This window comes from Parambassis ranga, chromosome 20, assembly GCF_900634625.1.
Source record: "Parambassis ranga chromosome 20, fParRan2.1, whole genome shotgun sequence".
Taxonomy (NCBI): domain Eukaryota; kingdom Metazoa; phylum Chordata; class Actinopteri; family Ambassidae; genus Parambassis; species Parambassis ranga.
The window spans coordinates 9,211,732-9,227,356 of NC_041040.1; the positions used below are offsets into that span (position 1 = coordinate 9,211,732).

The 15,625-nt window shown below is 40.8% G+C and overlaps 1 protein-coding gene across 1 annotated transcript in view; it reads left to right on the plus strand.

Moving 5' to 3' along the window:
- LOC114453579 (golgin subfamily A member 6-like protein 22) overlaps window positions 1–13,852 on the plus strand; it is an 81,072-nt gene extending 67,220 nt beyond the window's left edge. Inside the window, exons 24-29 of the mRNA XM_028433531.1 lie at window positions 3,559–3,668; window positions 4,000–4,074; window positions 4,679–4,772; window positions 4,877–4,917; window positions 10,357–10,453; window positions 13,481–13,852. Of these exons, the coding sequence (XP_028289332.1) occupies window positions 3,559–3,668; window positions 4,000–4,074; window positions 4,679–4,772; window positions 4,877–4,917; window positions 10,357–10,453; window positions 13,481–13,852 (789 nt within the window). The remainder of the gene's footprint in view (window positions 1–3,558; window positions 3,669–3,999; window positions 4,075–4,678; window positions 4,773–4,876; window positions 4,918–10,356; window positions 10,454–13,480) is intronic.
- The last annotated feature ends 1,773 nt before the right edge of the window (window positions 13,853–15,625 follow it).

Consider the following 15,625-nt stretch of genomic DNA (forward strand, 5'->3'; position numbering starts at 1 on the left):
TTAGGAAGCCTCATTCTCTTTTGCCTTCATACATGCACATGCTCTCATACAGTACACACCCACTGACACACACACACGGGTGTAGATCTTTAATTCAGACTATGTGAGTGATAAGTATGCATATTTAAGTGATGTCAGGCCTGTTGGGTCTTTTAATTAGACAGAATGAATGAATGTTTTATAAAAACGTGTTTAACAATAAATGTGTTCATTAATTTGATGAGAGGATGTGCTCTGATGAGCTGAGTGGAACAGAGTAATGGCTCTTACTCAGCTCTGGCGGTTTGATGGTGGTAAGAGCAACAACTAGGCTCTTTCTGGTTTCATACTTCTTTTTTTCACGTTCTTCTCTTTACCCTGAAAAGTCAGCCTTGAATTCTGTTTATCCCACGACCTTGGACAGTTTGGTCTGTTTTAGTGAAAATGCACTTTTTGTCCTGTACGGCTAATGTGCAATGTGATACCAGTCCACAGCTCCAGAGAGAATAGAAAAGATGGAAAATCCATTAACTGCTAAAGTCCCCACAATCATTTTCTTTTCTTTTCTGTCTGCAGGTAGCTTTGTGGTTTATTGTGAAAGTTCATTCAGATGTATAAGTTCAGAAAAAAATAAGAAAAAGAAAAAAATCAGTGAGTCCAGAAAGTCCATCTTGTATCTATTGGCAAAAAGGAGTGTGGACTGCAGACTGGACAACTCAGCCTTATTTTGATAGAATAAATCAAAATGATAAATACTGCAGCAGCTGTAAAGATTCCAAATCCTCCACCAGCACAGCAGTCGTCAGCTCATATTCTGTAGCATACACCTGAAAGGACAAGTGGTTTCACCAAACTTGGTTATAAATGCATTTTGTTGCCCCTTTTAGCCCCCCATCATCTGCTAAAATATTTGTGCAACAAAACCAATCTAAATGTTAAGCAGGTACGCTACTTTACCCCTCCCCCCTCCTACAATCGTAGGAACCTCCTTGTCCTTTTCCCTTTTTCTCTAAATGTCCCACCCTCTCTCTCTCTCTCACACACACACACACACTGTCCCCCCTTCTTTCTCACACACCCTTTCACTGCCTCCCTTGACACTGGTGGAAACAGAGTGATGATGTGTAATTTAGTCCTAATCACAACATCAGACTTGTGCCGCGATTTACATCCCTCCACCAGCCGAGCCAGTCAGACAGTCAGGAGGGAGATGTTAATGTGAGACCACAGGTAATTACTGTCATTACAGCATGCTGCAGAGTCTGTATGTGTGTGCTTGTGGAAGTGTGTGTGTGTGTGTGTGGGTGGTATGGTTTGATAGTTTTGTGGATGTAATTAATATTGGTGTATTAATATGAGGTTTTGGCCATTAAGTTCTCAACCGAACTTCCTTCACATGAAAATAAAAGAGAAATGAAATTACAAACAACAGGGGATTCACAATATTTATTCCACTGTTAAAATATAATTACAATTGATACCCTGACTCGGTTTATTCTTTAAAATTGAATGATTTGCTGGCTGTAATTTCATTATTCTCACATTTTTAGTCATTTCTGATTTGTGAATTGCATATCATTCTTAAGCCAATTGTAATTAAAAGTGGTTTTTTTTCCCTCATGTTATAACATTTTGATTATTGACTATGTGTCACTGTCATCCTCACAGCTTCCAATCAAACATAAGGGGCTTATAGAGATAAGATATGTTTTTGACACCATTTGAATTTTGAGACTTTGGAAATAATTATACTTGTTGTGATCATCTCCTGTTTTAATGGTTTTTCTCTTGTTGTGATATTTGAGGTGACGGTTATATGCAGGCCTTCAGGCACCTCGTCACTCAGAGATTTGTGACCACTGCACTCACTGAGTGGTTTCACACAAAACTAAATACAATTTTACTGTCTTTGTAAAAACTTTGCTGCCTTTGAGAAACAAACTGTACATATTTTCTGTCTTCCTGAAAATCACATCCCATGCTGGCCCACTGTGGCTCGCTCTCTTCCTGACATGCATGTCCATTCATTCAACAAATGCAAGGTGTACTCAAAAACTGCAGCATTTGTGTGTTTAACAGTATTTTTTTCCTTTCCCTAAAGTGTGTGGTGTTGCATGAGATTGCACGTTTTACCTGATGTGTTGTCTTGTCAGTTCCACCTGTTCTCTCATAGTGCATGGAACAATGAGAATCTGAACTAGTCAGCTTTTGAAGTGGTTGCCCATTCTGTAGCCCAAAGCTGACGTGATTCTGATGCAACTAAAAGCTTGTTTTCACCTTATCACTGAAGGGAGGCGCGAGCAGAGCTCCTACGGCCATTTTGGGTGTTGGCTATAGGTGTGGGGGATTAATGTAGATTCACTATTAACCAGCATCAGCAAACAGACTCTAGACTGTGAATAGTCATGTATTTTAACATGATACTGATTTTTACACATCCTCTGTCCTGTTGCTGTAAAGCCACGTGATGATACAATTAGGAATAGTAGTTTGTCATAATCTCTGCATCAACAGATTCAGCTGTCATAGTATCATCTGGTTCCATTTACCTCTGTGGAGTTTCTCCCCAGATACACATCAAGGACAAAATATTTTTGGTGTATTTATGAAATTCAAAATACACACACACAGACATATACACACATGCAGCCTGGACACGATTCATCTCACAGCAGCAGTTGATATTTTTGACATTTTAGGTTAATCATTTGACATTTTTATATGCTTAAATCATGCCCCACATATTGGAAACTTTTTCCATGTTTGCCCAAGTCTTTGTGGGAAGATGGTATGGTATATCAAGGTGTTTCTATGGCGATAAGGGTAATATGTCAGGGTCCCCAGAGTTTAGGCCTGCAAAGGTCCTGACTGATAAGCAGAATGAAAAAGTCAGCAGTTTGGCCAGTGCCATCCAGTCCCTGGTTTTCACCCCACACCCATCTTTTTTTTCCTTTCTCCACTCTCAGTCTGCTTCTGCTCCCCCCCCCCCCCCATCCTCCATCTTTCCTCCTTCCTGCTTAATACTTTACCTTGCTATTATACACCTGCGTCTCCAAATGCCATCTCTTTCATCCCCCATTATTCTCCATTTACCTAATTTTCTCTTGCGTTGCTATTATGCTCTATTTTTGACATTTATTTTCACCCTTTCTTCGCCTTCCCTCTATTAGAGCATCACTTATATCCTTTTTACCTTCCTTTAATCACACCTTTGGCCCCTTCCACCACATATTTATACTGCCTATAATGTGCGCATGTGCGAGAGAGATTTACAGTAAATCCTATATAAATGCCAGCTTATGATGTTAATATTTCCATGCGAAGAAGACTATTTTAAGCCACAAACCTTTGTACAAATTAAAGTACTGTTATGTACGGGTGGTGTGAACATTAGTCATGTGTGGGTCAGTCCACTAATTAATCCAGGGAGTAAGTTTACAGAGAAAAGGATATTATATTTACAATATAGAATACTGTAATTAGGAGAAGAACCCTTAGAAGTCAACACACGTCATTTTGTTTAGTTTGCCATTTGCCACACTGTGATGGATAATACCTTTGTTATGTTCTGTGTTGTAGGTGAACACACTTGAGTCAGAGCTGGAGGGGACACGGTCTGACAATGTTAACCTTCGCAATGAGAGCCAGCGGGTCATGACAAAGGTCAACCTGTGGATCACTGAGCAAAAGTATGAACACACTTCCTACTGCTCTGTCTTATACGTTTATCTGCATAAGGTATGGTGGATAAGGTGTAGGTCATGTTAATACACTAATACCTAAATATTCTGAAAATGCATGGGGCAAAATGATCACTTATTTGGAGCATGACATTCTTTAGACACTGTATGTACAGTTCATGGCACACTATGTTCTTAACAAAGCAACAGTTTGTAAGTCTGGAGTAGGGAGTAAAGTATTAAAAATACTTTTAAATATTATGAAAGTCTTGAATATATATATATATGTATAGGTTCTTCATGAATATTCTAGCATTAGAACTGTGTCTTCCTCTTTCAGGGCTTGCAGTGAGAGCCTCACTGCCCAGCTGAAGGCCCAACACAAGGCGCTGCTCATTGTCACTGAGGAGAAAGAGTAAGTTTGCCTGACTGACACATATTTTCCTGTTGGCATGTGTATGGCCATTGTACAAAATTTTTGCTTTGGAAAAATGGTAGGAATCAGGTGAAGCTTCTGCATGTCTGCATCCTAATGACTCCTACACACAGACATGAGCATTACAGATCCTTCCTACCAAAGATCAAAGTGGTCTAGCCATCTCCCGTTTTACCACCCTCCTGCAGTGCCATACATTCCCTCCCAGAAGCAGCATGGCCACGTCTGTGTGTCTGGTTCAACCTCCACCTCTGCTTACATTGTGTTTGTGTGTGCTTTGCTAAAATGCTGAAATAAATAGCCACAAGGGAAAGTGATAAATGGCTCTGCAACAGGGATTTTATTATAATGGACTATGATATGTGTGTGTGTGTTTGTGTGTCAGAGATAATGTCAGAACTGCTAGTTAAAGGCTGCCGTGGATAGAAACACAGGCACCACTGCTGTTGTGTGGCAGAATATTTTTTGTCTGCCATGTTAACAAGAGTCTCTTGATGATAATAGGTGTCTGCCATTCTCTGTGTTTGCCTCTCTATGTAGATATCTGTTTAACTCTGTCTCTGCATCTTCCTTTCTTTGTCAGACATCTTCAGGAGGCTAATGACACATTGAAGGCGGAGGTAAAGACACTGAAAGAAGTGGTGGATGAGAAAGAGAGAGACATGGAGCGCTTCAAGGTGAACAAGTGCAGGGTGGAAAAAGCAATGAACTACAAATAAGGAGAGACAAAAAGAGAGTCGATCACAAACAGGTTTGTTTTATATTTCATAATTGTTCGCAGGCCCAGATCCGAGACCGGGGCATCCAGCAAGATGGGAAAACGTGAGTCATGTGTGTGTGTGTGCAAGTGTGTGACCATACATTTAAACACATACATTTGTGTGCATTCACAAGCTGATCAAAGTTTAACATTCACATCCAACAAAAAGCGTTGGCCACCATGCTCCTCTCTTTCACACACAATCTGGCCTGAACAAAGCTGATGATGATAATAACAGCAGGAGGGCCACGTTGTGAATGAAACACCACGTGGGCTTGGCCACCTGTGCGTACTTGTGTGTGTGTGTGTTATTTCTCTTCTTCAATCTGAATACGCTATTCATGCTGAGCCTTTAACATTGATTACACTCCAATCAAGTGCCCATCCTCTTCTGCTTGCCACCCCCATGGCTGTCAAATAGCATTCATCAATAGGCACGAGATATATTTATTATGTTCATTAAAGCGATGAAAATGAGTGTGGCACAGATGGGATTGGGTGTAGGATGAAAGTGAGAAAGGAGGATTTGTGCGTATGGTAGAGGGTGTATGTGGGGGCACCTGCCTGCAGCAGTACTCCCCATACCCCTAGTGTGACCCCCCTAAGGTCTCCCTCATTAACAAACCCCCCCTCACACTCCCACCCCTCACTTCCCACCCCTCACCCTGTTTCACACACTCATGTTGCACCCCTCCCCTAACGAACCACCAGCCTCTGTTTCCAAAACGGATCAGATTTGTTTTGACTGCGGCAGGTTTCCAATGCTATTCAAAGCTGTCAGTCATTTTAATGATATCATTAAGAGGCCGCGACAGAAAGATGAATCGCTTTTCTTTGTCTTTTCTCTCATAATTGCGAATGAGCAAGAGAGAGGGACAGAGTGAGAGAGGCAGTTCATATAGATGTATGCATAAGAGAGATTTTGATTGAGCGAATATAATAACATGGAATGAGATAAAAACAGTCAATGAAAGCCTCTTCCATAGTGTCTCCCCATCCATTCTCTCTTCTTCCTTTTTTCTCTCCTCCCTTTCTTTATTATGAGCATCTCTAATTTATTTCATTTCATTATTATACCCCCCCCCCTCCCCTAACACACATATACCCCTACCTACCAAAATGCTATATATATGAAAATCATACATCTATAAGGAAACAGATATGTCATGATATTTGCATGGCAGCCATATACATTCAGTGTATAAATCTCATTACTGGTGGCAAAGGGGATATCTTAGGATTGTCACTATCAGTGACAGCATTCAACGTGGCATGAAGGTTCTGTCATTAGATAGGCCTTTATTAAAGAAATTTACAATGATTACCTGGGCTACTGTTCAGCAGCAGCAGTGTGAAGGCTTTAAAATTATGAAAGGCATTTTGTATACAAAGAAAGCCAACAGAAGACGAATGGAGAAAAACAGAAATTACATTAGATAGACTTGTCAGAGAAAGCTTCTGTAACATCCACCAACCTCTGTGTGTTGTTTTCACTATAAAGTGGTGCAATCAGCATTCATTCCTCACAAGTATACGTGTTTATAAGGTTGGTGTTGCAGTATAGAGCCGTTAGAGAGGATAGAGGAGAGCATATAATCATCATTTCTTGTAGCCTGAAGTTGAGGGAATCTCCATAAATCAGCCAACTCACAGCTAAAATTTCAGCCTGGACAACGTGGATATAAAAAGAGCATTTAAGGAGGTGCAGCAATGTCTTCATACAAGCCTGAAACTGTATGCTTTACCGTTCCCATAATCCTCCTCAGCACGTTGGAGTCGCCTTGTTATCATTGAAGAGTAGAAGTCTAAATATTTTCCTCAGAACTTGTGGTCCATGTTGGCATGAAAGTTCAGTCCTTGGAAACAGTTGGAGGAAAACAATCTTATGGTGGATCAGGAGGTGGAGTAACCACAGAGCTGATGGTTTGATCCCTGGTTTCTTCAGTCCATGTGTCAAATGAACCTTGGGTTACTTTCACTGTGTAGGCCAAGGTATTGGCTGCATGAGTGTACAAAGCTGACTGATAACAGTCCATTTGGGAGCTATTGTGCAAAAGCTTGGAAGGAAAAATAATTGCATTTCTGGCCATAATAGCTAAATATTGAAGCCCTATTTGTCCAATAAAAGCAGTGGACTGTACTATCAATTAACAACCATATTAAACCCCTCAGATCATGCTGTCTAGCACCTCTTTCTGAGGGTGCTGTATAGGGCGTAGCAGTGTGTTTGGATGCCCCTCCTTTCCCTCCTTGTCCTTCTATGAAAAACAAGCAGATAGATAAACTCTGACAGCAGCTGCTGCAGCACAAAAAGGTTCCTGTTTGCACCATGGAGCAATATATACAATATATTGCTCATAAAATCAAATATTTTGCCAGCAGTTGTTTTCAGGCAAAACCAAATGAATGAAAAGATTTCCAAAAAAGTGTTCGCCTCCTTGTAGTAAGTACTTATCAGCACATACCAGTACACATTGAAATGCTAGAAGCTGAGATTGATGCTCTTTGCTTCTGGCAGCGCCGTCTCAGTGGCTGTCTGACACAATCCGTGTGGGGGAGGCGCTCATAAAGCATCAGGCTTCATCAGTCGCACCGCTAACGATGTGCTTCCAATTAAGAGCAGCCAGTGATCACAGCAGAGGATTTGTACAAACACGAAGAACTAAAGTGACAGAGAAACAGAAAGAGGCGATAAGAAGGAGCCCGCCTGAGAAGAGGAGTCAAGTCTTGCATAAAATTTACAGCAAAATGAGAGCAGTAAATAAGAAAGATGAGTGAGATTGGAGCAAGGGAGAGTAGTTTATTGCCTGGTTTAGAGAGCATGGCCGCTTGGCTTTGACACTAATGACTGTAATTATACACACGCTGATTGGGTTAGGCCGCTAATTACACACATCCGTGTTTGCGTGTAAACACAGGAACACATGTTTACACAGGCATCATGCCAAGCGCATCGCTGCTTTCTCACATCCAGTGCATAAATCTCACGCAGTTGTCCCAGCAGCGCTGATGATTCATGATCTGCTGAAGACCACATTACCATGTAGGAAGGAGGTTTAAATCATTTGAAGAATCTGTGTGGATGTGGCGCTTTGGATTTTATGGAGCTGGTGCGTGTTTAAAGTTTATGCCTCCTGTTTTTCCTTCTCTGTAGCGATGGAAACTCATGGAACTCATCTTTTAAATGGCGTTAAATACAATTTAAAAGATCAAAGAAAATGTCTGCATTTCTCTTATTAGTGCTCTTTGTATCGTCATTATGGTGTGAAATTAAAAGATCTGCAAAGGTCAGATGCAATTATGGCCAGTTTATGAACGTCATTTTGAGAAAATGAGGTTTCTTTAAAAAAAAATGCTTGTATTTGGCCAAGATAAATGAGTTTGTTAGTGATTCAGATGATGTGCTGTCAGCTGATGTGTGTTTTCATTCTAAGGAACATATATTCAAAAAAATATGCATGTTTTCAGAATATATTGGGTTGTCAATTAGGAAATCAATTTCAACAACTTACTGTGATTAACAGGGATTAATTTCCTTTTCACCTTATACCTTATAAGATTATAATAATGGATATTTCAATGTAAAAATCTGAGATTATTCCTATTTGTCGTGACATACAGCATGCACAGAATATGCTGTACACAGTGTTGCTCTTTGTTATACAAGGTTAGTGCAAATGGTTTAAGATCTTTTTTTTATTCAGAGAAATGCACTGTGGAGCTGAGGCAGTTGTCACTGTTCACATGCGTCCAGTGGTCCCCTGTGAGAGAGACGTCCTTTGCTTACTCAAGCATGTTCATCCTCCACGCTGCCTCACCTTCATGCAAAGTTTTCTTTCATGCTCGTTTTTTTTTCCAATGGGAGATTATAAGAAGTGTCTGCTTATGTAATTTAAATTACTAATCTGTCATGTTGCTATTAACACTGCTGTCTCCTAACAAAGATACATACAACATAGGTTGACAATTATAACAGGCAATTCAATAAAAAAAGCCAATTTGTGCCTTTGTAGCTGGCCTCCTGTTATTTTATGCCAGCAGCATACAAAGCATGTTGAACATCGCGGCGTTTTATTTTGAGAGGTGAAAAAGACAAGTGTCTCTGCTGATTTCCGTCGTGTTTCAACAAACTGTCAGACACCTGTTAAATTGAATCTTATGCTAAATCCTCATTCATATTTTCACAGCGTAGTTCTGGCTTCAGCCGTGACATAAAGTAAACAAAATGCAGCAATGTGTGTGTGTGTGTGTGTGTAATCAACATATTTGTCCATTTATTTATGAATAAAACAGTGATTTGTTTTTGAAACATATATAATAGCTATAATGGCACTTTATTGGTATAGTTTATATTTTTATTTATTTCCTATAAAAAAGGCTTAAAAATCCAAAGAATGGAGCTACAGTGTTTTATGCAGTGTTGTTACAGTCCCTCTCATTTATTCTGTTGTTGTGTTTGGTTGAGGTTCAGCATTGATGGTTACAAATGCACACGATCTGAATTGCCTCACTAATGAATCTCATAAACTTTTCAGACAAAAATGTCAGTTCACATATTAGCATCTCTCTCAAGTGTCTCCTCGGATGTTAAATGTTTTAAATTGTGGCTAATAAGGCCAAAAGTTTACGAGTGTGTGTGTTTGTGTGTGTGTGTGTGTTTGTGTGTGTCTCATCCCCCACACATCTCCAAGAACAATGATGCCATTTATTAGTGTTTCGATGAGCGCATGCATCTTCTCTACTGAAGCAAAACGGGAATGTCTTCCCATCCCCTGCTCTGATAGAAAATCCCAGCTTGCTCTTTTACAAGAAAATTAACATTGGGGAGGTACAGTGGTACTTTAATGGGCTAAGAAGTCTTCAATAAAGTATTTAGAAGGGTTTTTTTTTTTCCGAATGCTAACTGGACAGGTTCACTGGGGCATGAAAGAAAGAGCGCAAAGCGGGGGCAGCAAGCTCTTCAGCCCGTACAGAGCACCATTATCCACCGTCGTTAATTTAATAGACATTCCTTAGTCGGCCCTGGGTCTGAAGATAGGAGACCCTAACATTTGTTTGTCATTTCCCAAAACGGTTTTAATAAACAGTTAAAATCTTAAATGGCTTCTTGTACTCTTAATGTTCCCTGGCTGCGCTCGCATTTGTTTTGTTTTTGTTTTTGTTTTTTTAATGTTTTATAAGCACTTTTTTATATAATTTAATGATTTCTGGAACCCATTTGCTCACCCATCTTTGAGTTTAGTAATAAGTTATAATGAAGATGTTTATAATGAAGATGATGTGCGCCAACTTCTTTATGCTCCAGATTTTTAACGACATTTGGTTGGGAATGTTTTGTCAGGCAGATGCACAACGTACAAGAAAAGGGTGTAAAGTTGATGCTTCTCAGTGTAAACTGCACATGTGTTAGTGTAAAGTAGCAGCAAACTTTTTATTTTTCTCTTTTAGACTTTAAAGTTAATTTCTCTTGTATGATGCTTTTGTGTACTCTTGTTTGACAGCGTGAAAGGCTGTGTTGCTCTGAGCCTCAGCAAAATCGAGGACATGCAGACCAGACTGCAAAGCAACCTGGAGGCCATCGGAATGCTAAATCAACAAGTAAGAGCACGCACACACACACACACACACACACAAGAATACACACGCGCACACACACACACTAGGTCCTGACAGTCCTTTTACCGACAGATACAAACACACACCCACCCACCGGCCCACCTGCTGTTGAGCTCACACAGAAGAGGAAGCTTTCATGCGTCCAACTTCAAACACACATACACAGAGGCGCACACAGACATCCATTTCCTCTTCCTACGATAAAAGTGAAAAGTCGGCAGCGGGGTGGGGGTGTGTGTGGTGGTGCGGGGAAGGGGTGGGGGGGGACAAATCGTATCGGGAAAAAGCAGTGACGTTTCTTTCCACTGGTAAATGATTTCCCTTTCAAGAAACTGAGAGAGAGATGTATATCAATACAGCCGTGCTGATCTCTCCATGACAGCGTAGGGAAATGGCCCGCTGTGATAAAACAATGTGGGGGAAAAAACACAGAGGAATATTCTCGGGAAATGCTGACATTTTTTTACAGTGTTGAACTTCACAAGAGTCAACAAATCACCAAAGGAGAGACAAATCAAAAGTACTCCTCAGCCCCCTCAGTTCTCCAAAAAACTCTGGGGCCTAGGGAACGGCTCACCCGACTTTTGTTAGTTTGTGGAGTGGCCCGCTGATTGACGGGTTATGTCGAAAGCTGGTACTTGTTGAAGTTTTAATGCAGTGTTGTTTCGGTGGAAAGCAAATGGCATTAGCTGTGGCGTTTGAGACGGAGAAAGAGAGAAAGAGAGAGGTGTTGTTTAACAGGTCAGGTGTGTAATAGCACCTCTTAATCTCCAGTGTGAATCATTACACACATCGATCCAACATGGACAATCTACTCACACGCAAACATGCAAGCAGCAGAAAAAAAAGGATGGGATACAAACACTCCACTGTCCACTGGGCACACACACAAACACACACACATATCAGTTAAGAAACAGATGAAATGAAAGGGTTAGAAATCAGGTCTGTGTCTCTTCAGATCAGTCTTATTTACTCATAGTCACAAACTGGTTTAGTGTTGTTGCTTTCTCCCCTCACCCACAGGCACTATACAGAACACACATGCATGATTTCCATCCGACTGTCAAGCTAATTTCATGCAAATTCTGGAAATGTCACAGAAAATGAACGAGATGAAGATGAAAATCAGAGGGAAAAAAAAGATTCTTTCAAGGCTTGATTAGCATTAGGGTTATTGTTCTACAGCTAATGTCCAGAGAAGATGAAAAACACATGCATTAGCATATCCCAGGTGTCCTCGCCTGGCTTACAAGCATCGTACAATATTTCCAAATTCTTAAAAAACTCTCATTTTGTAGTTTTATTTTTAGTTGGCTCCTACTCAAAACGAGCTAAAACTTAATTCAAAAAATAACCCAAAAAGAATTTCCTTTGAGTTTGCCGTCTCTTTTTTGGCTTTTCTAGCTCAGTAATTCTCATAATTTGTATTAAAACACTTGAATGGTAACTGAGCTATACAAACGGAAAGAGTGGAAACACATTCATGCAGCTGCATTAGAACACCCCCCTCTGTGTCTTTCTGTCTGTCTTCTTCTCTCACCCCTCCCGCCCCCCCAACACACACACTCTTATGCACATCCTTTTCATCCAGACATATGCGCGCCAATTCACCCGCAGTATGTGAAGGTTGAGGAGACAAGCTGTGATTTTTAATTTCAACACCCCCCCCCCCCTTTCCCTTGCAATTAGAAAAGCATCCAGAGCCACCAAAGATGAGGAAAATTAAACAGGTCTCCTTGAATATACAGTTAATTATAAATGTCAACTTCACTGTTTTTCAGCTAGAAATTCAAATGCTTTTGGCGCAACATAAAATGAACACATTGCTGGATGTTTGCCTGGTGACGATAATAAATACTCTTAGAGCGTCTTAGTTTTGACACTTCGACATGTCATTGGCTCTTTGAGGGTTAAGCCTAAGACCCAGCTATTTCTGGTCATCAGATGTAATACATTTGCTCAGATTTACTGAGCATGTGTGTGTGTGTGTGTGTGTGTGTGCGTGTACGGTGTCTGGACGGGTAATGTTAGCGGAACCATCCGGAAATGTGTCTGTCTCATCTCCGTTTGTGTTTTTCTCTCTCTCTCTCTCTCTCTTTCAAACACACACACATACATACACACTCAGACATTTATAGGCACATGGATGGCCAGACATGTCAATGTGACATCATTCTTTAACCGCGGCCTACACACACGTGCACACACACACACACACTAAAAAACAGATGTGGATAAGTGCAACTGTCATTACCCGACGTGTCTCTTTGTCTTTGCATCCTTTAATTTCTTGTTTTACTCATCCTCATAGCTAAAAATACATTATTTCAAATCTTTTATTCTCTTTTATCTGCTTTATTACAACTTTTAGACTGGCACATTTTGCATATAATTACCATGCTTTACAACAAATACAGATGCTTTTTTTTTTTTTTAACTCGCTCTCCTTCCCTGTTTTTAACCCAAATATCCTTGTCATAGAAAAAAAATAAATAAATATATAAAACCGCCTCAATTTAGGTTGTCTGTAATTGTGTTTCGGGGAGCCCAATCATGTTCTGATGATGTGCGATTTGTTTTGTGTCACGGATGATTTTGTGTCAAATCGACCTCTAATGATCGCTCAAATTGGTTGTTTTCATGTAGAAATGTACACCGTCGCATGACTCCCTCTTGCATCCATTTCAAACTGTGAACACAAAATACACTCCTTGCAATTTTCCATTTGCATTTCTGTTTCAACAGCCATGAAAGCAGCTGTGAAAGATGAGTTAAGTGCGTAATGGAACAGCGGCTTCGTGATGAACATGATAGCTGTTCACTTTTGATGTTTGATATTTAGTGGTAACTTTGAATTAAGTTTTTTTTGTAATTTGATTGATTTAGCCAAAGGAGTGTGGTGTTGCAGGGTCCTTGAAACTTCTGGCAGCACAGTGATGAATTCCTTCTCTCTCTTTGTATTCTGTGCATATGTCTCACTCAGTTTCTCTTTCTGTCTTTCTGTAGTTAAGCATCTTCAGTGAGGAGAATAAGCAGTTGCGTAGGCAACTGAAGCAGGAGAGGTCCATGCGTAGACGAGTGGAGCGACTGCCCCCACCTCCTCCTACTTACCGGCCTTGCTCCTCCACCCACCTCCCCTTCTCCCTCGGTGCCTGTCCTCCTCCTCCTCTCTCCGCCTCCCTTCCCTCATCCCTCTGCCTCCCTAATGCACTAAACCTGGACTTAGTGGTAGGAGACACTGATGGGATTCAAAGCAGTGGAGCTGGTGCAGAGAGACCAGGTGAGTCCCAGGCTTTGGTTGAAGCATTCTGGATTAGGCCAACTGTCTCTCTGGAAGATGCTTGGTCTGGGAGGACAATCGGGCAGCTGGCCAAATGAAGCCCCCTGAAGACTTTGACCCGTCATGACTTTTTGACCTTCAGCTCCTCATCGGGGAGCGCGGTTAGTATGAGGTTAATGTCCTGCAGGTCAAAGTCAAGTCCCAGGGTTCCTTTTGCCGGAGGGGGGGGGGCTGTAGAACCAGAGAATGGTGGAATTTCCTCTGCCATATTTATATGCTATTACCTAATCACAAAGAGGTGCATTCGAAGAAAATATTTACATTTAGATATAATTTTATTGATTTTAAAATCTGACAATTGACTGTATCATCAAATGGCTTCCAAGCAAATGTAGCTTAGATTCGTTTTGCAGCCCGAATGTAGCACTCTAAGCACTAACATATTTTATGTGCATGCACTTATTGAAAGAATCCCATCAGTTCTCATGAACTATAATCATTCTAATTAAACTAGAAGGGGCCAATGAAGGAAACAGACCAGATGACTGAGTGCAAGTTAAAGAGTAACGGGAGATGAGCCTCGCTTTGGATAAATGAGAGACAGCACATCATCAGTATCCACAGACATGTCTCAGATGTTGATGTAAATGGCTGTAACACAGCCTCTGATTACGCCACAGCTGTGCGCCATGTGTCCTGCGTCTACTGCGGTGAATGTGGCCATGTGTCTTTCTGTGTGAGTACATTATGTGTCTGTGTGCTTCTGTCTCTCAGTGAGTCCCTGTGGGTGAGTGTGTGCTTATAAGATTGAGTATATTAGTGTTTTTTTTAATGTTGTAGATGTTTTATATTTTGTTTTATACTCTAAAAACTATTTATTGATTTTTTTTTCTGTCGCCGCTGCGTTTGAGCGCCGTGTTGTGATGACAGAAAAATAAAAACAGATACATCTGTAAACGGCTTTATTTTCTCAGCCACATATATCTTACTTTTGCACGTCGGATTCTTGTACTGTAACACTATTGCGCTTTTCATGTAGGTAGTGTTGTATAATTAGTCATTCTTAACAGTTTTTATGACTTCTGAGTCCGACAAATAGTTTGAATTCATTTCTATGCAGCAGAATCGTTGCAGTAAATGACTCAAACTGAGGTTCTAAAGCAGGGACCGCTGTGCACTTTCACATCTTTCCATGTGCATCTACAGGTGACTCATTCTTCTTTTGGTGTTTAGAGCATTTGAACAAGAGCAGCGCTCATTCACACAAGTAAAGACAAGCAGTAGAAGCATGCAAATACCTGAATTTATACAGAAAGAACCCTATTACACTGTGATAATGAGAATCCTGGGGGAAAGCAGGTCTCAGACCACAATTGGTTTCTTCATCTTGCCATTCTCAGTCACTGTTCTCCCCCCACCTGTCTTCCAAACCTCCTTTTTTTATCCTTCATTGGCTCTGTTTATACATAGTTGTTGCATAGCCGGTTCGGATATCGTACATTTTAATGATTTCGAGCAGAGCTGCATGTCCTTGTTAGCTTGGTTTTCCTCATTTGCCATGTCACACTCAAAAATACCCCTTTTCTATGTGCAAACAAACATGCGTGCACCCACACACACTCATACTCTTTCACCAAGACGCACACACACACACACACACACACACTCTTACACAAACGGCACAGTCATTAAAAATGAAACCACAGGTTTTTTTGAAAACTCCCAGGACTAAGGGAAAAAGTCAGCGGCGCAGCGGTGAAAAGAGTCCCCCTGGAAACAATGAGGAGAATGATCATTTGTTGTTCTTGAAAACCCAGTGAGGTTTCACAGAGGTTAAGCTTCCCTTTGATGTGTTTTTAACTCGTTTCAGC